The sequence below is a fragment of the Rissa tridactyla genome, chromosome 4 (genome assembly GCF_028500815.1).
Source record: "Rissa tridactyla isolate bRisTri1 chromosome 4, bRisTri1.patW.cur.20221130, whole genome shotgun sequence".
Taxonomy (NCBI): domain Eukaryota; kingdom Metazoa; phylum Chordata; class Aves; order Charadriiformes; family Laridae; genus Rissa; species Rissa tridactyla.
In genome coordinates, this window is record NC_071469.1 from 91,692,062 (window position 1) to 91,715,663 (window position 23,602).

The 23,602-nt window shown below is 57.1% G+C and overlaps 2 protein-coding genes across 5 annotated transcripts; both read right to left on the reverse strand.

Moving 5' to 3' along the window:
• Positions 1 to 1,337: 1,337 nt before the first annotated feature.
• LOC128909457 (dual specificity protein phosphatase 22-A-like) lies at positions 1,338 to 17,966 on the reverse strand. Of its 4 annotated transcripts, none has more exons than XM_054201156.1 (8): positions 17,834 to 17,957; positions 17,610 to 17,685; positions 15,939 to 15,972; positions 15,224 to 15,306; positions 12,611 to 12,660; positions 9,005 to 9,079; positions 8,388 to 8,538; positions 1,338 to 3,820 (listed from the first exon to the last, which is right to left on the reverse strand). In XM_054201156.1, exons 2-8 carry the CDS (start codon positions 17,628 to 17,630, stop codon positions 3,614 to 3,616), a joined length of 621 nt encoding a protein of 206 aa, XP_054057131.1. In that variant the 5' UTR covers positions 17,631 to 17,685; positions 17,834 to 17,957; the 3' UTR covers positions 1,338 to 3,613. The 4 variants fall into 4 exon arrangements, with proteins under 4 accessions (XP_054057131.1, XP_054057128.1, XP_054057127.1 ...); XM_054201153.1 differs by having other exon boundaries at positions 8,388 to 8,559; positions 17,834 to 17,950; XM_054201155.1 differs by lacking the exon at positions 1,338 to 3,820 and adding an exon at positions 3,833 to 7,608 and having other exon boundaries at positions 8,388 to 8,559; positions 17,834 to 17,966.
• Positions 17,967 to 19,527: 1,561 nt separating this feature from the next.
• Positions 19,528 to 23,579, reverse strand: LOC128908890 (cytochrome c oxidase subunit 4 isoform 1, mitochondrial). The gene is made up of 5 exons (XM_054199862.1): positions 23,455 to 23,579; positions 22,513 to 22,592; positions 21,813 to 21,980; positions 20,572 to 20,703; positions 19,528 to 19,794 (listed from the first exon to the last, which is right to left on the reverse strand). Exons 2-5 carry the CDS (start codon positions 22,589 to 22,591, stop codon positions 19,658 to 19,660), a joined length of 516 nt encoding a protein of 171 aa, XP_054055837.1. The 5' UTR covers position 22,592; positions 23,455 to 23,579; the 3' UTR covers positions 19,528 to 19,657.
• Positions 23,580 to 23,602: the final 23 nt, after the last annotated feature.

A 23,602-nucleotide genomic window follows, 5' to 3' on the forward strand; every position in this document is an offset into this window, starting at 1 on the left:
CCAGACCAGTTTTCCCAGTCCCAGACCACTCCATCCACCCCCAGTCCCAGACCGGTCTCTCCCCAGTTCCAGATCAGTCTCTCCCCGGTCCCAGATCGGTCCATTCCCAGTCCCGGATCATTCCGTACCCAGCCCCAGACCAGTCTTCCCAGTCCCAGACCATTCTACCCCCAGACCCAGACCAGTTTCCCCAGTCCCACACCAGTTTCTCCCCAGTCCCAGATGAGTCCATCCCCAGTCCCCGTCTAGTTTCCCCAGTCCCAGACCTGTCCAACCCCAGTTCCAGAACTTTCTCCCCATTCCCAGACCAGTGTCCCCAGTCACAGATCCGTCCATCCCTGGGCAGTTCCCAGTTCCCTCCCGCATCCATCCCAGGTCCTGGATCATTCCCTCCCCGGCTGTCCCGGCGCTGCCACTGTCCCCAAGCCAGGATGGGTGCCCCGGCAGTGCCCAGCAGCCCCAGTCCAGCCTGGACGTACCCAACCGGGGCCACTGGTCGCAGCAGAGCGTAAAGGACCATCTGCAGCCTGATTTCAGCGGGTTTTTTTGGGATTACCAGATTACACACACATTTCTTGGAAGAAAACCGTAATTACTCCCATGTGGGTAATACGGAGAAATGGGAAATGTATGGAGCTGCACAGATGGTATAATAAAAATAATGATCTAAGGTACACAACCTTTTCTGTCATTTCTAATAAATAACGGCTGTAATAGCCCTTGTTTTTAAACACCCGACTGATCCTAATCAGATCCCCCCTGTGAGATTCGGGGAGAGCCAAAAAACCTCTTTTGCAATCAGACGCGGTTAGGAGGGTGATTTCTTTTTTTTTTTTTTTTCTTTTTTTTTTTTTTTTTTTTTTTACCAAGAAAGGAGTTAAGCTTCGCAGGGGGAGTTTGCATCGCCGATCCCTGCAGCACCAGTCCCGCCTCCCTGCACCGGCCGAAGACCCCCACGGGTAAAAAATTGTTTCTTTTCTACAAGTTCTGTCAAATTCGGGACGTTTTAGAGGGGCTTCGTATAACCAAGCTTCTCCATCCCCTCTGGAGCCCCAAGAGCTAACTGCGATGCTGTTACCAGCGGGGTGATCCCATCACCTTTAGCTTCATTTGGACTCCGCAACTTCGTGGGCAGCCAGGCAAGGCAAAAATCTCCGTTCCCTGAGGCGAGGGGGATCCCAGCAGGAGGAGGATAAAATAACAACCCCCTTTAAAATGGGTTTTTCAACCCCTCGCCATGCTGGCGGCAACGAGATGCCCCGCGGCCCGGCCGGCGGCTGGCAAGGGAAAATGGGAAACGCACCCTGGGGGTACAGGTGGCACGGCCGGGAATTTCTTGCCATCTATTTCCCCGTGTGAGAGCGGCGCCCTGGGAAGCTCATTCCCACTTCAGCAGAGTGATTTTCCCCACGCCAGAGGCACCGGGCGTTCGGGAGAGCTTGAGCAGCGAAGCGTGCAGAGCTCTTAGTAATGCAGGAAGAAGTGGAAATCAGCCCGGTTTTACCTGCTTCAGGGCTTGCCTTCCAGTGCCCAGAAGTCCCAAAGCCATCACAGGTCCCACTGATGTACGTCAGGGTGGAAAAATATATAAGTTTACCTGGGACACCCTCAAATTCAGGGGAAATTGGGCTTAGGACGCGCCATTCGGGCAACGGTTGTTGCTGCGATGCCAGGCATGGGGGGTGCTGCAGCTCACGGTGAGCATCCCTTGTGAGTCCCAAAATCACGGGGTTTTTTTCCGGGGGTAACAGCTGCTTTGGTGCCCCAGTTCCCTGAGGAATATTTGAGTCCCGGGATGCCCAGTCGCGGGATGGGAAGGGGCACGGCCCCCAGGCTGGCGCATGCGATGGGACGGCAGCGCTCCGCGGAGGTTATCACACCTACTGCAAACCTAATCTCTGCTTATGACAGATCTCCGATGACTTCCTATTAACACCAGAACACAACTTTCTTCTCTTTTTTTGTTTTCTTTTTCTTCACCTGTGCACAAGTTCCATTTTTTCTGCTTCCTAAAATGATAACAGAGGTACAATATCCACCCAGGTTGCTCAACTTCCCTCCAGTCCACTCCATCAACAGCATTTGTGGCCCTTGATCTCATTAATTGCTCGGGACGCTTTCCCATGCTGCAGGCGCAAACTGCGGCGTACCTCCCCGTAGAATAACAGCCAAAGGGACCTTTTTCTCCACCTAAAAAAGACAGGGAAAAGTCCCCATAATTTTTTTCCCGGAATTCTACACATTACGGCTAAACGTTGAGTCTTTAAAACTTTTAATTTTGCCGACGGTTCTCATCAAGAAAATAGAAAACAGGACACAGCAGCGGAGCGGTTCTGTCAGTCCACCCCTCCATTCCCGCCAGGAACACCGCAAATCAAGACCAGCCAGCCTCACGGTTTTAATCACTCTCCTCTTTATTAGGAGTCGGGCAAGTCGCCCCCAGCGCTGTCACACTCAGAGTACCCAGAAATTTTCATTAAGGGAATTCCTAGAAATATTTTAAGTGCCGTTTTTTTCTTTTTTTTCTCAGAACGGATTGCAGAACAGATATTTTTGAGGAGCCGGGCAAGGTATTTATAGTAAAAGGCCAAGCTGGCGTGGAAGATTTGCAGGTTTGAATGTAGAAGGGCTGCGTCGATGGGTTGGGACCCCCCCCTGCCCTTGTAGGATGGATGTGGGGAGTCCTGGCGAAGGAAGGCAACGAGGCCACGCTTTGGAAACACGGGGTACGAGTTTGGGATGTAAAAAGGGTCGTACTCACGATCCTTCAATACTAAAGAGGCTGTTGGAGAGGGACGGCGTTAACTTGGTCTGGGGATTCGACCGAGTCAAATCGAGCAATTGGCTGCTTTTGCAACCGGGGACATTCAGATGGGGCGACAGGGGAAACCCAAAACCACTCCGGCTCCAGGGATGGAGGCGGTGGGGACAGGCAGCCTCCGGCACAGCTGGATTTCCCCCCTCCCTGGTGGGGGGGAGTTAAGGAAAATGCCAGACAGACACCTGCCAAGGACAGGCTGGACCAGGAAAGTCCAAGCACGGCAAGGGGCATCTGCAGCCCCAGGAGCCTCCAGCCCCTCTCCATCCATCCCGCGGGGTGACAGCCGGGCTTGGCAGCACACCCGCATCCCGGGACATATCCCCCCCTGCTCAGGGCAGCCTCTCAGGTTGCATCGGCCTCCAGCTTCACTGCAAAGCAGAATACAAGGTGGTCTCTCCCCATCGCATCCCACCCTGTTTTTCCAAGCTCCCCATTGGCATCCCCACACCCTGCTGCAGGAGCTGCCGGGTACCATGCTGCTGGAGAGAGGGACGGGGCTTGCTGCTGCCCTGGGTGACGGAAAAGTGGCCACGATCCACTGGGAAACTGGGGAACGGGACAGAACAAGACGCTGTCATCAACTAACCGGCTTGCCCAGGGGTATACACGGAGCCAGCAGCCGAGGGGAGGGTCTGCGAGTCCCGACTCCCTCACTCCAACCCTCGAGCCCAAAGCTGAGGCCGGCGCTGGCTGCTTTCTGCCCTAGACATGAATCCCCACAGGCGCTTGGCAAAGGGAATACAGAGTTTTCCAAGCCCCAGGGACAACGTCTGCCTGCGAGCAGCCGGCTGCTTATCTGTTCATCCATCTGCTTCTGCCGGTGCCACCTGCGTGGTAGGGGAGCGGGTAGGTGGGAGCTGGAGAGCGGAGCCAGGAGCAATCCCTGCTGCCCAGCTGCTGCTCCTTCTGCCCCTGCTCCTGCTGGGCCAGCAAGCACTGCAGCTCCTCCTGGTCCTTGAACGGGTTCCTGCCATAGTCGCGGCGGATCCAGGTGCGGTACTGCCAAGACAAAGCCAAAAGAGGTTGTCAGGGTCACCGGGGGATGAGACACCCCCAGCTCGAGAGCCGGGACTTGCAGCAGCTCCGGTGGCAAGCAGCGAGCGGAGCGGGGGCAATGCCGGCTGCATCCCGGCCGCAGGCTTAGGTGAGGTCAAGGGATCCCCAGCCCCAGCCAGGACGCAGAAACGCCCCGGTTTCGCAGCAGCTCGCACACACCACGCGACAGGACCACGTTGTACAAGAGATGCGACGATTTCCCCCGACCGAGCGCTCCCTGCATCCCCAGCCCGGCACAGACGGACCCGGGGAGCTGGCAGCATCCTCAGCTTCTCATGCCGGCTGCAGCCGGGACGGCAGCTTTATTTACTTTCCGTTGCCAAGAAGCTGCTGCTGTTCCTTGTGCGCCCGAATCCTCGTAAGAAAAGCTTCCCCGCGCTTCCTCCCCGCCCTGGCAGCGCGGGGACAGGCTGGACTCGCTGCCACAAGCTGCACGGCCGTGTCGGCTCTTGCATGCTGCGGCAGGTTTGTTTGCAGAGCGTCTTGCTCACCGCCGCGCAGTCGGGGGGTGCCTCTCATCCCCCCCGGCATCACTGCAGCAAAGGCTGCTCCGGTGGCCGGGGGCCAGCTGGCAGCAGGCTGAGGTCCGGAGATGGCTGGGAAGCGAGAGACGGTCCGTAGAAATGCTTCCCGCTGCCGTTGGGATGGGAAACGGCCAGACGGGCCCGGAGCGCAGCGCCCGAGAGCATGGGCAGGAACGGGCAGCTCTGCCAGCACCCGCCGTGCCGGCTGCCTGGTGCTCGCCGGGAGCAGGCAGGCCTTCACCATCTTCCAAAATGTCTGGGAACCGGCTGCTCCAGCGAGCAGGACTTACTGGGTGGGATGAGAGGTAGGAGCGCGCCCAGCAATAACCAAACACCTTACAAAAAAGGACGGAGGGAATGCGGAGTCGGGAATGCGAAACCTGCAGGTGGAAAGGGTCCAGAGAGGGAGGGAGCATCGGAGCCCTGGCACGGGGTAGCACTGGGACAGGCACGGGATGCAGCCGGGGGAACCAGAGGGAGAGGGCGGGCAACCCCATGGCCTCAGCACCCCCAGGGCAAGATGCACCCACAGCCAGAAGCCACCGAACTCATGGGTGCAGGACAACAGGAGACGAAGCTCAGCCCTGTCCTCCTGGGGCTGCTGCAGGCACAGAGGACCACGAGCCACAGGAAAATAAAGTCTGAGACTGACCCTGGCGACCTCCCCGCTCCTGCAGCCAGGGAAAGTCGGCTCGGGCAGAGGGGAATTCCACCGGGAATGTCTGGATTCCCCAAATCCACTCCCTCCCTCAGACAGCAGGACTCACCACGGCTGCTGCACGCTCGCCGCCTGCAAGCAGGAAGACCCCTGGTTTGGGGTGGACTCTCAGAGCCAGGTTTGATTCCCTTGCTAGAAAATAACCCCTGGGAAGTGAGTCCCAAAGGATTTGGGGCAGGATTTGGGGCAAGCATCCATGCCAGCTGCTCATGGCGGGGAACATCCCTCCCATGCAAACCACCCGGAGGGAGGAAGCTCCATGGGGAGACCAGCCTGGCCAACGAGGCTCAGCACCCACCAAGGCTTGGCACCCATCGCCCAGCCTCGGAGCTGGCTCCCACCATCCAGAAAAGGAGGGAAGAAGCCGGCGGGAGGCTGGGGGAAGCCCCCTGCTGCTGCTGCTGCCAGGCGTTTCCTATTAAAACCAGAGCAAGAAGTGGTTACAGCCCGTTTCCTCCAGCGCTGACCATGAACCCACTGCCCTCCTCCTCTCTCCGGGGGCACCCGTCCCATCTGGGATGGCACTGAGGGACGGAAGACAGCCCGGCCACAGTGTGCCAGCACCACAGGGAGACCCTGGGGCGGCGGGGAGGGGGGGGAATGGATTCATCACCTGAATGCCCATCTGTGCCATCTCTCACATCCACACCATCTTCTCTGAGCCTTCTTCCTTTTCTAGCCTTACCCATCAGCCTGCTGCTGCTCTTGGTCCCTTCCTTCCTTCTTTATCCCCCTAGCCCCAATAAGCACCATTTGCCAGCTCGAAACCGCAGCTGCACGCTCGAGGCGAGCTTCCCGCGGCAAGGGGCCAGCTGGCCAGCCCCAGAGAGCATCTTCCCCATTTCTACATCCCTGGGTCCCCTCTGAGGTCCCTGCTCCGGATCGAGGAAACCGAGGCACCAAGGGATGCTCGTGCGCAGCCCCGGGAAGGAGGTCCCCGGGCGGTCTGACCTGTTCCTCCCAGGTTTTAGACAACAAGAAATGAGGCTTTTTGACCCGAGCAACCTGCCCGGCCCTTATCCATGTCCGCTCCCGAGCACTGCATTTCCAAATTGCTGCCTGCTGGGATGACAGCGGGGCTAAATGGGGAAATTTAACCTCTTTTCTATCCTCAGCAAGAGCTGAAGCTCCCTTGCCCCAGCATCGTACCTGCACGCGGAAAACCACCCCAAAAACCACGCAGGGGAACGAGGTGTGACCTCCCACGGCCAAGGTAAGCAAGCCAACTGCTGCTTGGCACGAAGCAAGGCGCAGGACCTGTGCGGCATCGGGTCCCAGGGGCTCCTGGCCACACAGGTACATGCCTACGGCGCCCCCCGCCCTGCGGGACCCCCGACCATCCACCTCGGCAGACCTGCCCACAAATCCCTTCCTCTTGTGAAGATGGAGGGCGCAAAGGGTGAGCCGGGAGCAGAGCATCGCCGGTCGGGTTGGAGCATCCATCCTGGCTTTTCCCTTTCTTCAGCTGCAGCCGCGGGTGAGTAATGCCAGCGCACTCCCCGCTCCGGCACCCAGCCTGCGCCCCCCGGGGCCGTGCCAGCAGCAGTCCGCCCACCAGGGCCATCCGCAGCTTCCCCCCACCACCACCACCACCTCGATGCTGCAATCGCGGGGAAAAGCAGGATGTTTCGAGTAAAAAGGCAGCTCCCGCTAAGGCCCACGGCTCAGAAAAAAAAAATCACATCCAAGCACCTCCGCCCTTGGCTCTGCCTTCGGTGTTTTCAGGAAAACGCTTGCAAAACCCCCGGCAAAACTTCAAGGTGATGAAAAAGCAGCGTCTAAAGGAAAGGGAAGAACGTCCAGTGCCTGCTGAGCCCCAGCTGGATTTCGGGGAGCAGGAGGAATAGGTGGGATGAAGGGAGGGGGCACAGCAACCCCGCATCGTGGTCTGCGCTGGGACGTGCCCAGAGCGTGGGAAGTGTTGGGGAGATCTGGCCCGGGCAGGGGAAGCCCCGCAGGGAATCTCCAGCACCGCGGGTGTTCTGTAACCCCTTGGACCGTTTTCCACCCTCCTCCGTGGGTGTTTTTGCAAGCTGGTGATAGGGGGCAGGGCTGCGTCCCTCATGTGACAGTGCCTGCCCGCTCCCTCCAGCACCCGGGGAAGGGAACTCGGCGGCTGGGAAGGGGCTGACATTTGGGCCAACATCACATGCTGTCCCTGCCTCTCTCCTGGGAGGACAGAAATCCCCTTGAACCTCTCGGTGTGGCCGGAGGGACCACCGGGTCCCTGGCACTGTTTGCCATGGGGCCGCTGCACAATGCTCACGGCTACAGCGGATGGCGGGGCTTCACCTCCAGGGACGGGACCACGTTCGGGGGTGATGTGAGGTGCGAGATGCCTCGTGCACGTCGCGTTGTGGGTTACTCTTTCCTGGCAGAGGTCCAGCTGCGGTCCGTGTGTCCTCCCAGGGCGGTTTTGGATCCCGATCCTTCACTGTGGAGCCCAGGGCTGGCCTGGCGTGGAAGACTGGCGGGCAGCCAAGCGGGAGCTGTGCTTTTAAAGGCCTTTGCCTTTGCTTTTGAAGGCTTTAGGCGTCAAAAGTGCAGCTCTGATCTCTGCAACTAGCGCTCTCCCGTGTGAATGTGCCGCTGTCGCTCCCAGCTGCCGGCATCTGGCTCGGCTCAGCTACAACAACATCCCTCCCTTGCACAGGACGGGAACCCACCCAGCCGGGGCTTCTGCTCTCCTAAAACCTGCTGCTCCGCATCATTCTGGGGAGGAAAGCGGAGAATTTCTCCATCAACACTTGCTTCTCCCTGTCCCCTGCCTCTAAGAGAGGGGACTTGCTGTCAGAGGAAGCCCTGCCAGACCCGAGCACGCCCAGACATCCCGAAAAGCCTTCCTCCCTCTCCTCTCCCCCTTTCCGCCTCCAGCTCCCGCTGCGCTGCATTCCCGGGAACCGGCCCAGCGCCCTTCCTGGGGCTCCCGGGGGGGCCTTGATGCTCACCCGTCCCTCCCACCGTGTCCTAACTGAACTCTCGAGAAAAGCACTGGGGTTTTAAAGAGCTTTTTTAAGTGCACTCGCATAATGTCTAGGCACTTCTTTTTTCTTTTTTTTTTTTTTCTTTTCTTTTTTTTCTTTTTTTTTTTTTTTTTTTTGGTTGTTGTTGCATGCAAAACCCAAAATCCCCAGGTAATAAATAGCATGCACAAAGGCCAGCTCGGGCAAACAGCTGGTCCCTGCAGTGAGCTGCATGCAAAAGAGTCGTGCACGTTTGCAAACTCTGCAGACGCGTATATAAGGGGAACGGCGGCGCCAGGACATACCTCCTGCAGCAAGGTTGCCTCGTACTCCTGCAGCTGCTGCTGGAAGCCAAAGTTGGGGCTGACGTAGGACCTCACGGCCTTGGTGGCAGCCAGGCAGGCCTCCCAGCCGAACTCGGTCACCGTCATGAGGTAAGCCACCAGGATGGTGGTGCTGCGGGAGACCCCAGCCAGGCTGACATGGAGTGAGGGAGCAGCATCAGGTAGAGGTATTCCCACCACGAAGGCTGGAGTGACCCCACATCAAGTGACACCCATGAGACACATCTTCCCATGGGCACCCCTTCTCGCTGGGGTGCTAGCAGTGCTCCCCGGCCATGGGTTGGGTGGGGATAAGGAGCCACATGGACAGGGAGCCACTGCTGGTGGCTCGTTCATCCCTCGTTCCCTCCTCCAGCCCGTCCCACCTCTTTGGATGCTCTGGTTTTCAGTGCACAGACCACCCATCCCATGGGTCTCAGCAGTGGAGACCTTCCCCCGTCACAATTCCTTGTCTTCTCCTCTTCTTCCTCCCCACCACAAGTGAAGTTCAATATTGAGGACACTTTTTGGGAGCCCATCCCCACCTCCCACAGGACCGATGTGAACCGGGGACGCGAGGCGGTGACAGCAGCTCTCACCAATGGACGAGGCAGCCTCCCCCACCGAGCCGGCATTCGTGGATGAACTTGATGCACTCCTTAAAATGCTGCAGCCTGCAAGGAGAGAGGCAGGGAGGTGGGGATGGGAGGGCTGCCCGCCCCTGCAAGGCGCCTGGCCACACCACCAGTCGTGTCCCCCACCAAGGACTTCCCACCGCCCTGGGGCCACCGGCATGGGGTGGGAGCAGTGATCCTTCCTCTGCCCAGCGAAGGCAGAGGGGGCTGATCTTCATCTGCCAGGAAGGAAATGACCTGGGAGACTTTCCAAGGGATTTCCTGCTCCCAAGGAATCAGGAACAGGGTGATGCCATCAGCCAAACCAGCTCAGGGAGGACCCCAGGGAGACAGCCTCCGGGCAAGGTGTCATCTTGTGCCCAAGGGACAGGCACATCCCCATCTCAGAGGTTGTCCTAAGCCATCAGCTCACCCCAAATTCCCAAACGATGCTGAAAACATCCAGTTCCCTCCAAGGGAAAGATGCCAGCAGGGAAGAAGGCAGGGAGAAGGTGGCTCCCGAGGCGTTCTGCCTGCAGGTCTCCAAATGGTGCAACTCCCTTCCCCTCCTCACCCCAAGCAGCCCCTCCAGCCCCTTCCCACCCCAGGGAGGGCTCGCAGAGGTGCCCATGCCCGGAGGCAGGGCTGCCAGCAACAACTCAGGCTTGTCCCCAGGTAGTTGCCTGCGTTACGAGGCATGACCAGTAACCAAAGCATAACCAGTAACTGCCGGCAAGGCAGAGGGAGCACATTAACCCTAACCAGGGAGTTTTGCAGCAAAACGGGGCGGGTCAGGGAGGCAGGGCTTTCTGGCAGCTCAGCTGCAACACGCTCTAGTGCTTCTCTCCTGACCTGCAAGCTCAGATGTATGAATCACAGAATGGTTTGGGTTGGAAGAGACCTTAAAGATCATCTAGTTCCAACCCCCTGCCCTGGGCAGGGACACCTCCCACTAGACCAGGCTGCTCAAAGCCCCATCCAGCCTGGCCTTGAACCCCTCCAGGGATGGGGCAGCCACAGCTTCTCTGGGCAGCCTGGGCCAGGGGCTCACCACCCTCACAGTAAAGAATTTCTTCCTAATATCAAATCTAATTCTACCCTCTTACAATTTGAAGCCATTACCCCTCATCCTATCACGATTTGCCCTTGTAAAAAGTCCCTCTCCAGCTTTCTTGTAGGCCCCCTTCAGGTACTGGAAGGGGCTATAAGGTCTCCTCAGAGCCTTCTCTTCTCCAGGCTGAACAACCCCAACTCTCCCAGCCTGAGCAGCACCCATCTTTTTGAAGGCAAGGAGACCTAAAAAACAGGATAAAACAACTCCATATGTACTGATGGGGTAGAGGTGGGTGTTCATGGGAGGACTGTGCAGGCTCCAGTGAGATGCAGCCCTCCTGCTCATCACTGCACGGGATGCTGGAAGCCACTGCCAATCCCTCCCCAAGGACGCAGGGCATCTCCGAGAGCCCACACCAACCCAGGCATTTGGCTCCTTGGCACATATTTTCAATAAACACTGCCCATCCCTGCTGGCTCGCACGGCCGCGCCGAGCCTTGGGGTAGTTTTGAGGCAGAAAACTTGATTTTGGTTAACTTGGGCTGCGAGCACGGGAGCCGGCAGCGCCTCTGCCCCGGCACCGGACTTCCTCTGGCTCCGCGTGATGGGGTGGGCGTCCGCCTGCACAGCCTTCCTGATTTCTCAGAAGCCAAGGCACGAGCTACTGCGGAGTTATTCCCCCTGTCCCCCTCGCCGAGGGCTCGCTCCCGGCGCATCCTCCCCCGAGAGCCCTCCAGGGCTCAGGGCCACCTTCCCTGCGGGGAGCAAGGCAGAACCCTCTAAATCCTCCCCCATCCCTGCCAGCTCACCCAAGGGGGTGGCTCTTCACCCTGCCCTGGAAGGAGGATGGAAGGGGATGCTGCTCCTCACCCTTCCCTGGAAGGGCAGGGCTCCTTCTAAAAAACCAGCCAAGGACTTTTTTGAATACAAACAGCAGGGGGTTCTGCTGCCCGGGAAGAGGAGGAGAGATGGGGGAGTCTCTGAAGCTGCGGTCAGATATTGAGCCTCTCAGCCTTGGAAGGAGATGTCAGTCCATCGCTCCTTGTGGGCTACAGACGTGCCTCCTCCTTGACCCCTGTAGCAAACAGAGCATCACTCTTTGGAGGGGCTTTCCCCACCTAAAGCTCTTCCCAGGCGATTTTGCCTTGTCCCGCTTATCTTCGCAGAGCAGACAGCGTCCCCCAGGGCCTGCATGTGTTGCCTACACAGGTCCGAGCTCTCCATATCCCAGTCCTCCACTTCATCCCCCCGGGTTGGGACCATCAGGGATGCACCTGGCTTGCAAGGACACGATGCTTTTGCCTCCAGCCCACTCCACGCACGCCGCACAGCTCTCCCACCCCATCCCGGAGGGGGGCAGGCAGGTGAGCGCTTCGGCCACCCCATCCATCCTCACCCACTCCATGGGGATTTTTTTTCCCCCCCCCAGGCACTCAGCCAGAGGAAAGCTCTCTGCCCGCACTTTTCCAGCCTCGAAGCGTGGGATCGGGGCACGGAGGCTGGTAATGCTGAGAGCCACTGAGGTCCTGAGCCACAAGCATCTCCTCTGCAGGACACCAGGGTTGTGAAATCCAAGGCATAAACTGACAAGCAGAAAATAGTTCCTTGAATAAGCCTTCCTTCCGGCAGCCAGTCTTATCTTCTTTTTTCTCCCCCCTCCCCGCACCGCCCCAGGCTTTTTTTTTTTTTTTTGTTATTTCAGTAGACATGCTACGAATGCAAAGAAATGGGAGAAGAGAAAAAAAAATAACAACCAAAAAAACCCAGTTCTTGCTGAGGCAGGGTTTTCTTGTAAAGCTTCTCTTTCCGCTCAGCGGGAGCATGAGCAAGCAGAATCACACCCCCGGGCACGGGCTGCTCCCAAGGATGCTGGAAAACCAGCACCTCCACAGACGGGCTTCGCTCCAGTCGCTGCGCGCGAGGTTTCGATCCTTTTTAGGGTTTGGTTGGCGAGAAAAAAATCCCACGGCTTTCACCCATTTTCTGGTTGCGAGGGGTGGTTTGTGGGTGCCCAAAGCAGCAGCGGGGTGCTGGGAACCCCCAGTGCCAGCAGCGCCTGCACCCATCGCACCCCGGCACCCCAGGAAATCCTGGGGCTTCCTTGCAGCATCTCTCGCCTGCTTCACCTCGAGAACATCGTTAAAAGACTTAATGAGTACCTATGCTTTGTATGGGGGGGGGGAACCCCAAACTTTTATTTTAATAAATATTTCTCTTTCCAAGAAAATATTTGGAAGACCAAGAAAAAACATTGTCTTTCTCATGCTCCAATTTCCAACCCCGCCCAGCAGAACGATTCTGAAATTTGATGGGAAATCACATTTGCTGACTGCAAACACACACAGAACCAAATTTTAACCCCTACGAATGCTATTTACCCCCCGGGAACGAACCGCAGCTCCTGTCAAGCTCAGCGATGATGCCAACGTTTTGCAGCATGAATGAGCTGAACCTCCGTTCGGCAGAATCTGAGCTTTTATTGACCGACAACAACCGGCGCGCGATGCTGGGAGGCAAAAGGACGGCAAACGACTTACAGGTTTTGACTGGAGGAATCCGAGGCCGAGATACAGAGATAGGTCATGTCCTGCAATACAACGATGGTTGCAGTAATAAGGTACCTCTGACAAACACAAAATCTCCCATTTCTCTCTTTTCCCCCCTCTCCCCAGCCGACCCTTTGGTGAGGGGAAAGCCGCAATCCGCTTTTGGATGCCATCACCCTGCTCCCCATGGGTAGAGAGAACCATGAAGGGTCACGTCCATCCCATCCCAGGCTATTTCTCCCCCATTTCAGCCCGGAGGAGAGGCCAGGCTGTGGGGAACCGCTACGACGCTCAGGACCACCCCCACACACACATTGAGCCATCCCTTTCCCAGGACCCCGACGGACAAGCCCCGTCAGGAAGACGTGTGCGAACACGCACTGATGAAGTCGCGCTCATCAATGAGTTATTTCCTCCTGGTCCTTTTAATACACAATAAATCATCCTGCCGCACGTTGACGTAGGTCACATTACTTTCCTTTCTTTAAAACATCGCTTCCTCGATCCTCCCTGTTCTGAGTTAAAATTAGATCCTTTTCACATCTGAGGGTTTGGTTATTTTTTTTTTTTTTTTTTTTTTAAACTTTCTTAACGAAATGGGTGGAAACCCTGCCGGCTGGAGCTGAAATGGCCACGCACCAGGGACTGCCCCATCTCCATCGGCTTGTGGCATCACTGCCCAAAGGTCCTCCATGGGCTGATGCGATCCAACCCCACGGGTCACCCTCGCTTCCCTCCAGCCCAGGGCAAATCGTGAGGCTGGAAAAAGCCAATTATTTAAGGGAAGGGGTAAAGTGGGATGGGCACGGGGATATTCCCGTGCTGGAAAAACCCATATTGTGAGGATGGGCACGGGCGGGCTTTCCCGTGCATCACCTCTCCGTCCCATCCGTCCTCCCCAGCCCTGTCTCATGCTCGTCCCTGCCATCCTGCAGCCTCTAGCAGGATGGGGACATGGTACCACAGCGATGTGGCACTTGCCGGCTCGTCGTGGCGTGCCAGCCAGCTGCTCCCCGCCTGGAGAAGCTGCGGGAGAGGCTGGGAGGGAAACGGAGCTGGTGGGTTCCTCATCCACATCCCTGGCCAAACCGCACCTCCCCAGCACGCAGGGGATGGCAGGGGCAGTCAGGGGCTCGGCAGGTGGAAGGGGACCATGGCACCAGGCAGGAGCATGGGGACCAGCAAGCAAACACCGGCAGGTTTTGTGGGATAAGCCATGACGGGCTGCGGCTTCCCAAAGCCTGGCTGAGCCCCACCATGCCTGGCTCCAGCCTGACCTCCCCACGGTGAGGAGAGCCACCGTGCCGGCAAAGCCACCGTGCCAACCAGTGGAGCAACCAAAGCGACCCCACTCCTTGCCAAACCCCGACCCGCACCCCAGTCCCGGATTAACTGCCGGGCTCCTGGTGGCTTCCCCTTCCCTGTGGGGCCCGGGTCCCCCCATCCCACCTTGGGGAGCCGGGCCACGCATGGGACCGGTGCTGGGGTTTGCGGTTCCCAACCCAGGGCTGTGATTGACACATTGCTCAACCCACCATGCCTTTCCGGTTCCCCTTTCCGCCAGCCCGGCGGCTTGCTCCGTGTTGTAAGCTCGCCGTGTGGTTTGCTCCCCGTCTGGCCGTGCCCCGAGCCCCGCCAGCCCCAGCTGCTCCCCCTTCTCCAGCCACCAGCCATTTCTCTGCTCTCATTTTATGCAGCTCCTTCCTTCTCTCTCTCTCTCCCCTCTCCATGTTACTCAATGCCTTCGCGAGGAAAGGGCTCGAGCCGGTGTTTCGCTGAGGCTCCCTGCCCATCGTGGCCTCAAAGGACAAGGGGTCCAAGCAGCCCCCTTCGCCTTCTGCAGCATCCCGGGATTTGGGAGCTGGCAGCATGTCCAACACAGGGACGAAGTGCAAGTTGCACGCGGCCATCGGCTGTGAGATGGCCCGAGCATCCCGCACACGGACCCCTCACGGGGCTGCTCCTCCTGCTGCAGGCTCCGTCCGGCCCACGGGTCCATACAGGCAGGATTTGTGCACGAAAGACGCGGCCATCGCCTCCAGCATCCACCCACCGGGCGGCTCCCTCCTGCCTCAGTTTCCCCACCCGCACCCCGCGGGGTCCGCAGCACTCCGGGGTCCGCGAGGGGCGGGGGGACGGGGCAGACAAAGCCGGGGTGGCCCGGGACCCCTGTTCTGGAGGCGGGGGGGTGCTCCGGGTGCCGCTGTGCCCCCCCTCCTCCCCGCCCCGCTCCCCGTCGGGGCTGGAGGCGGCCCCGGCGCCGCCATCCGCGGGGCGCCGCCGCCCTCTCGCGGTTCTCCCCGCGGCAGCACCGGGTGCCCCGCCGGGTCCCGGCCCCACACCTTCGCCCCAAAAATCACCCAGGGGGTTGGCCGTGCCCCGCCAAAACATCCCACTCCCCCCACCTCTCCCCTCCCAGAGCCAGCGCTGAGCTTTTTTTGGGTGCGATTGAGCATCGCGTGGTGCAAACCGGTGCAAAGCCGGCATGGCTTCTTCCCTTTCCGCTCCCACCCCAGGAGAACGGCGTGTGGCCCACCTGCACCTTCCCAGCCTCTTCCCCCACCCCACCACCCCCCGGGTGGTCCCCCACACCCGGGTGCTCACCTCCAGCACCGGCTTGGCCCTGTTGTGGACGGAGAGGATGTGCGTCACCCCGTTCCGCAGCAGGTTTTCCCGGTCCTCAGAGTCTGGAAGCAGAGGTGGCACCTGAGTCGCCCGCCCTCCTGGGAGATCTGCTGGACCGAGCACCCACCAGCAGCCCGGATCCATCACCCGCAGCCCCTTGACCCCGGTGCCAGCCCTTCCCGCTGCCTCTCACCCCGCACGATGCAGGAAGGCAGGCCAAGCATCGCGACACACCTCCATCAAAGCAAAATCCCCCCCCTTGGATGCACTGGGTGTTCAGCAGGCTCCTAAAACCACCCCCCCGGCGTCAGAAATGATACCGCTAATACAGAAAAGGCTGTTGTGTCCTCGCTGTCGGGTGAAGCCCGAGCTTCGCCCTGCTCCCCGCGGCCCCAGCGAGAAAGCCAGGAGTTGGCCCACTGTAAATATTGCCTCAGCAAACACAGGGAGGTTTCCGGCCATGCTAGGTGTTCCCCGGTGCTCCAGCATGGCTGGTGACCGCAGCTCCCTGCGGATGTCCCTTTCCTGGGCTAGAGCTGCACGGGGTCACTTGGAATTGGGATGAGGCTTTTTTGGGGCTTTGGGTATCTGGAAGATGCTGAGGTCCCCAGCCGGGAACAGGCACAGGGAACCCTTGAGGAGAGGGGGTCCTCCGGCCCCGCCAGCTGCCCAGGGAGCCGGGAAAGGCACTCACCGCGGATATTCCCAAGGTAGAGGCCTTTGACGACCTGGGAGGTGACAAAAAGGAGAGAGATTTCAGACAGCGCCAGGCACAACGTGCATCCGACGTGGCAGGAGCATCAAGCTGCATGCGTGGTACCAGCAGGACCAGGGCATCTGGCACCAAACTTCCCAGCCAATGATAAACCAAGCACCTAATGAGTGAACCGTGTTCATTAACGAACAGCCAGGGCTGAGCCCACTCAAACCACCAGCCCAAAGCCCTCCAGGAGCGCAGGGCTCAGGAAAACTCAGCGCATAAATGGAAAGGTCTTGCATGTCGTCCCATTGCAATCAGAAAGGCTGGGGGCTGGATTGCCCAAACAGCTCAGCCCACCCCAGCCTCCTCCTTCAAGGTGGGGCTCCAGCAGGGACCCCCCCCATCTCCCAGAGGCAGGCCAGCCCTGCTGCAGCTTGGTTTTATTTTGCTATTCTATAGCAACCACCTCCAGCAAATAGTTTCAAAGGTTGCCTCCGCCAGCTGGGGACAGACTGGCAAAGGCACGGGCTATTTATAGTACTTTTCTGGCCAGGATGTTGCAGTGAGTGCCATCAAGTACACAAATTTGGTCTCCAACTCCCCACCGCAGGGTTACGAAGGAGAAAAAGGGGCAGCTCAGAGTATTTACGGGGTGTAAGAGCCTGCCAGAGCGGCTTCCAGGGGCACAGAAAGGAAGAGCTGGTTCCCCGTTGCGCTCATTTGCACCCAATCTGGCAGAAGACGCCTGGTTTGGGAGGCTGTAGGAAGGGTTTTCGACAGCGCTGGGTCACGTCCAGCCCAACTTTACCGTTCAGCTGAACCCTAGCCCGCTCCTGGGCTGCCAACACCTGGATTTGGCAAAAGTCTGTGCCCAGCATGGAACACGCCGTTACCACTGGAAGGGGGATGCTGAGCCCTGAGTCTCATCAAGTCAAAGCCAGATCCTGCGACACAGATGTGTCTGCACCAACCCAGCCCCTGGCAAAGGCAGCCCGAGCTCCCCAGGAGGGCTTGGTGGAACCAGGGAGGCTGTAACAACCACTTTTGCAGGTCGGGCTGAGTCCACGGGCAGTGAAACCCCGGTGTTAAATCACACCAGGGCCGCTCAGAGAGAGTTTGACCTGATCCGGTCTCTCCGTTGTTGTCCCAGAGTCTATTTTTAAACTGGATAACTCACGTACCAAGCGGTTATTTAAGGATACAAACAGAAACCAATCCCCTCTGCCAGCCCTGAGTTCAGCTGAGCAACAAGCAGCAGTAAAACCCCACTCCCCCCCGCTCACAGTGCATGGCTGCCGGGCACAGACACGTCCTGGGGGTGGCAAGGGGAGGAAATTTCCCTGCAGGGACCCCCGTCAGCCCCGAGGATGCTCATGCCACAGCCTTACCGCCCAAGGGACAAGCGTCTAAAGCCAGCTGTCACTTTTCAAATACCCACAGGCACTTAGCTCATCACCTCGGATACAAGTCTGGGGATCACTGTTTGCTTTCTTAATTCCCTTTCTTAAGTGCTTGGAGTTTCAAAGGGGAATGAGAAAGGGAAGATGCCAACAGTTGTATTTAGGGCATTGTGGCGGTCTGGGAACAAGCATCCCCCTGGCCTGCAGGACAAAGATCCTGCCCAAGGAGAAGGTCCTGGCCACCACCCCACCATCCTCCCAGTACCTTGCTCATTCCACTCCCCATGGGTTTTCTCTCCTCAGGGTCAAGAGACGGGTAGTTTCCCAGTATCCGAGGCTACCTGCAAATAAGATGTCCCGAAAATCCCAGACAGGATGGTGAGATCTGCTCCCCCTCCGACGGTGCATCCCTCTGCCGAGAGCAGGAGGAAGGGAGAACACGTGCCAGGAGGGGAGCGTGCAGAGCCCTGGCAAACTCAGCTCACTTACCCGCAGCAGGCTGTTCCGGCAGGTCTCTGCTGCTGCGCTGACGGCTGAAGGGGACAGAAGAGAGCGGCTGGTGCCAGGCAGGGGAGGATGAAATAAGGATTTGGGGCTGTGACGAGGCTCAGGTTTCTCTCCCAGTCGCCCTGGGGCTTTCACAGCCTTTGGGGGAGGGCAAAGAGGAGGACGCCGGGGAGGAATCACTCCCTCCTCCCGGCAACGCTCGCTGGGCTTCACTCTGGGATGCTACAGGCTGGTCCGAGCCCTGCACTCGGCAGGATTTGTCTCCCGTTCACACTAATTCCTCCCCGTCACAGCAACGGGAGCAGAATTCAGAATAAGGCGCTTACCTCGAAAAGCAGAGCGTGGCACGAGCGCCGTGCAGCTAACGGAGCGCTGGGGATAAACCCATCTCCCCCTCCCTCCCTCCAGGAAGGAAGGGAGATAAGAGGAGCTGTGAAGCAGCGCTGCAATTCCAGCACATGCTTCCAAACCCCGATTTTCAAAGCAGATACACCTAGCAGCTCGCCAGCCCCCTCCCGGGTCGGTGTCTATCAGCCTGCCAGGGGCATGAGCCACACGAAAAACAGAGAAAAGCAAACCATGAGCACGGTGAGAACCCCACCGCCATCACCAGTCCGCGATTCTGTCGTCCTCGTAACACCCTTCGCAGCACCCTGGAGAGACAAACACGTCACCCGGGGATGTTTCAGATGCAGGAAGGGGAGCTCATCCCTTAACTCCCGCCAAACCTTCCCCAAATCTCCCTGACTGCAAGGGCAAGGCTGGCCAGCCCCCAGCACTGTGGGGCATCACAAGTGGCTGAGACTCCCCAGGCTTCCCATCACGGCTGCTAAATACACACAGGGATTTAAAAACGTGACAGTCCTGTGATCGAGAAGAAAAAACAAAAACCAAAGCTGAAACTTATTCCAGTAGTTTTTGGTTTAGTGGTTCTGGTCTTTGGAGAGGTGTTTTTAAACCGAAGACAGAAGTTTGCCTGCAGAAAGCCTAGGGGACACACCAGATTAGCTGAAGGAAGAAATTCGGCAGGGCGCAGCAAAGGCGCCAGCTTTCTTAGCTCAGGCCCCGAGAACGTTAGCCACAAACCAGAACTTGTTCAGACCACTGCATTTAATAAAAGCTCCGAGATGCTCCCGCTAAATGCAGCATTTCATTCCCTCCCCCAGCTGCAGCGATCCCCTCGAAGTCACCTCACGCAAGGGGCAAGGCATGAAACGCGCTTCGGGGTTCCATCTAAACCTATTCTTGGCTGAACTAGATCTACCGATTCTCTCTCTTCCTTGCTGGAGTCTGCACGGGATACCGGAGCGAGGTCTGCAGCCTGCCCGTGCCATTGAGAACACATTCCCTCCGCGAGGAGGAATGGAGCAGATGGAGCAGCCTTGATGCCGGTAGACAACCTGCGTGGTTTGCCTCGCGCTGCTGCCTTTTGGAGCGCTGACATGCTATTTCTGGAGTGGTTTCGGGACGCGGAGCCTCCACAGGAGCTGGGATCTGCTTACCTTACAAGTAGCTCAGAGCTCTGCACAGCGGGACTGCTGGTTGCACCCCAGAAACACTCCCTTTAACTGATTATACACCAACCACGACAGGACCGTCTGGGAAAGCTTTGCCCCTCCACCTCCACTACAGATCACCATCACAACAAACACATTTGAAGACCAACAAAAGGAAACTTTCAAGTTAACCAGACATTTATTAGCATCTATGTAGGTGGAGAGATTGTTCCAGTAAATAAGCAACGAGGTCACACACAGGTGATGGAATCATTTCATATTCAAGCTGAGCAGGTTCCACTGAGTTGCTTCATTTCTTCCATTCGTTCTTCTCAAAATCCCACTGGGCAGAGATGCCCTCCACGGGATTAATCCGCATGTCCAACATTCTCTTCGTCTGCGTTGACAGCCACTCGTCAGAGAAGGTGTGCGGAATAGGGCCGTACACTGCAATTCAACAGCAGGTGTAATTACATCGTCATACAAAACGAGCGAGTTGGGAACAGAGGTAAAAGTTTAGTTAACGAAAGGTTTTTTTCCCCCGAAGCCATCAGTGCTGATCACGTGCACGCCATCACCTGTTCAAACCTACATTCCCTAAATCCCATTTTTGCAGCATTTAGCTGAGCCCAGATTCACGCATTGATTCTCTAGCAGTTTCGTTCATCAGTAAAGGCTTGTACCAAGACAACAGCCGCCTTCTCAACCTTCACCACGAGTAGATGAAGGCTCAAGATGGAGAGCAGCTCACTGAACTGCGTGTTCTGCCTCACGGCAGCTGGAGGGCTCCCTCGAGGTGGGATCCTTAGCTGGGAAGGAAGCCAAACATGGCAGAAACCCAAATGTTTACTACCAAGGCAGCAACAGGCTTTTGCGACAGCAGATTTCACAGAGAAGGGAAGCTCTGGGATCATTACTGTATCACCACTCTTCCCCTCCCTTTCCTCTCCTCCCACCAAAGCTCTCTCCACCACCTCCACCTTTCCACAAGTCAGCTTCCTGAACATTTATGCTACGTACCCGCTGATCTCCATTGAAGTTACAACTCCAGAATTGAGTTTTCAGGGACTAACAAACAGCAACCACTATGAGGTCACCAGAACGGCTGTTGGATACACCATTCCGAACCCCCGAGCAGTTTACGAAGAACTGTCTCATTTCCCATCAGGTATCAATTGATCTTGCTCCTAATTTAAGACTTAACGCCGTACGGCATCTACTTACTATAACGTTTCTGCCAAATGAGGATGAGACCGGTTACACCAAGAAAGAACAGTACTCCACCGAGGACGGTCTTCCATTCGTTTGTTCCTTTGTTCATTTCTGCGTAGGTCTCGTTAAACTTGATACGATACACTGCAAAAAAGTTAAAGCATCAAATAATTTCTTTTACTTTTCCGGCAAATTGCCACTCTCCAGAGGGAGGCGACCAAAGCCTAAAGCTAACCAAACAGAAAAGGATGTTAAAATAGCTTCCGAATTAGCTGGCCAAGACCTGTGCCAAAGTAAATGAGTGGTATTTCACCATCCCCTCATGTGTTTCACCCCCGCCCAGGTCAGTGTTAGTCTCCATTTTATAGATTATTGTTAACTTGTGCAAAAATTGCAATACGGACCTGACAGAGGAGAAATGGCACTCCCCTTCCTTCCCTCCAATTCCCAGTATGGTTACTGACCACTAAACCTCCTAGCACAAATAATTTCAATGCCTGTATCTCGAAAGGCTTCTCTCAGCTTTGCCACTAAGGCCCAAAAGATTCTGAAGTTCAAAACAGCAACAGATTTGGAGAGTGCTTACAAATGTTTGAGTGGTTCCCAAATGCGTTTTACACCTTCTCACTGTGACACGGGTGGACACTGCACCGTTCACAGATCAATTTCTCACTTGCATACCATGACGGCAGTTAGAAAAGGTGATGCAGTTTTATTTGCAAGTCAAACCACCTGCTTGGCACTTTAATTACCTGAAATTTGGTAATTCTAAGGTCACTGGTCATTGACATTCAAACACACAGGCTTCCTTTTACTCAGCTGGACTAACAATTACATATCGTTATAAGGAAGAGATTTTTTTTCTGGCTTGTTGAAAGCAGATGGGAATCAAGAAACAAATATAATTATTACTCGTTTACCGGAAGAAGGAGAAATTGCTGAACTTGACCTCAGGCACCCAACAGACAGCACGGCGGGCACTGCTGTTTTTTGAAACAGCACCAAGGATCCCAGGAACACAAACCACTGATCTCCGCTTGCGTACACACAAGGAGCTCCATCATAATTAACAAAGCTCCTTCATGGCTCACGGCTCTGCTCACAGAGCCATTGGAAAGAGCAGGGTTTAACAGCTGCCCTAACGGGCACCGTCTGTAGTGGTCTTTCTAATAAAAGTTGCCAATAATGAACAGGTAACAGATTAGATCGCGTCATTGCTAGCTGTAAGGTTACTTAAAGCCCCCATTACTTACATTCAACTTTCTCATCGACAGAGAGAGCAGTCCAAGAGGCTTTCTCCTTCTCTTTCAGCGCCTTCTGCTGAGCAGAGAGATCCCTTACAAAGGCCACTTCAGGCAGGGGAACGTCACGACGGTCGACATAGGCTGGGAGGCTGAAATCCTCTGCTTTGACAACACCAGCTGCACAAGGGAACAGAAGAGACACCCATTCAAGCTTCTGACTCCTGTGCAAACATCTCTTACAGGTTACAATACAAAAGAACAACAGCTCAGTCAAAAACGTGATGACAGTTATGGAATCCAGGAGGGAAAAGGTTTCCAGGTGGAGCATTTAAAATGGGTGCTATTTTAAGAGTGTAAGAACACAGCAGAAGGGGGATCAACATAAAAGGTAATAGCCAAAATGCCTTTATTAATGCCTTAGCCCCCTCTGTCTCCAGTTGTCACACCAATCGCCTCCCCTACCAAACACCTAGAAGCTCTCTACACCTTTTCCACCCTAGTTTCTGCCTCCCCAGTGGCAGCCAGCCCTGCCTGCACCTCCACAATGCCATCTGCTGGCACAGCCTGCTCAGATCTCCTGCCAGCAGACAAGGCACCAGCCTTGCCAACCCCGCCTCTATCCTGATTCCTTCCTTACCCAAACCCCAGCTGTAGCTTTTTGCGTTCTTCCTCGAAAAGTGCTGGTTTTATCACTGCAGTTGCCACCTACCATGTCCGTGCGCTCTCACGCAGATGGAAGTGGAAAGAGCTCTCTTCCCAATAAGGCTGAATGCCCTCGAAGCCAACATCCTGTTGGGACAAAACAACAGCAGGTAAGCCAGCATCAGGTGAAGACACTGAACACGTAAAGGTGAAAGAACACTATTTCCTGCTCGTCTATAAAAAAGAAAAGCCAGCCTAGAGGTTTCCTGCGCCTTGTCTGAAGAGCAGCACACCACACCAAACCACAAGCGACTTGGAGGAGTTTTCCTCTCCCCTCTTTTTTCCCCTGCAGTCTCCTGTATTTAGACTCAAAGGCCTCGAGTTCCAACAAGTTCCCTTCTTCAAGGCAGCCTTCCAGGATGCTTTCACTCAGTAGGAAATCATTACTGGGTGCAAGCCAGGAGCCCCAAGCCAGCCGAGTCTAAACACATCTCGCATCCACTGAAGAAACACTCCGGCAGCAAACAATACCAGCGTGTCCGAGGAAGGGCAGACACCCAGCTAACGGTTTCTCCCACAGACCCGGATGCCCACGCAAGGGCTCGCTCCAGGACTCCTCAAAGGCCCCTGATCTCAGCTAAAAGCCCTACGACCACCCGACAGGCGAGCGTGGAGCCTGCGGCCCACGCCTGACCTTGCCGTGGAGTTCACGGCGCGGGGAAGCGCCCCCCTCCCCCTGCCATCCACGGCAGCGACGCCTCACGCCTGCCCGACACGACGTGACACCCGCGATGTGACACCGCAGCGACACGGGGCAGCGCTGAGGGCCCATCAAGGGGAGGGGGAGGCCGCAGCGCTCCCCCCTCATCCCCCCCCCCTCCCCAACCGGGGCTACCCCATCCACCCGCCGCAGGTGGAGGTGGCGGGGAGGACCTGCCCTGCCGGTGGTGGGCAGCAGGTACCCCCTGTATCCCCCTCCCGGCCCCGCTGCCCGCCGCGGCCCGACGACCTGGCGACCGTCCTCTACGCCGGGCTGCGACCGGAAGGAGCCGCCGACCGGAAGCGCGGTGCACGCCGGGAGACGCGGGCGAGAGAGGCGCCGCAAAGGAGCGGCCCCGCCCCAGGGGCCGACGGGATGCGGGCGGACCGTCGCCCGC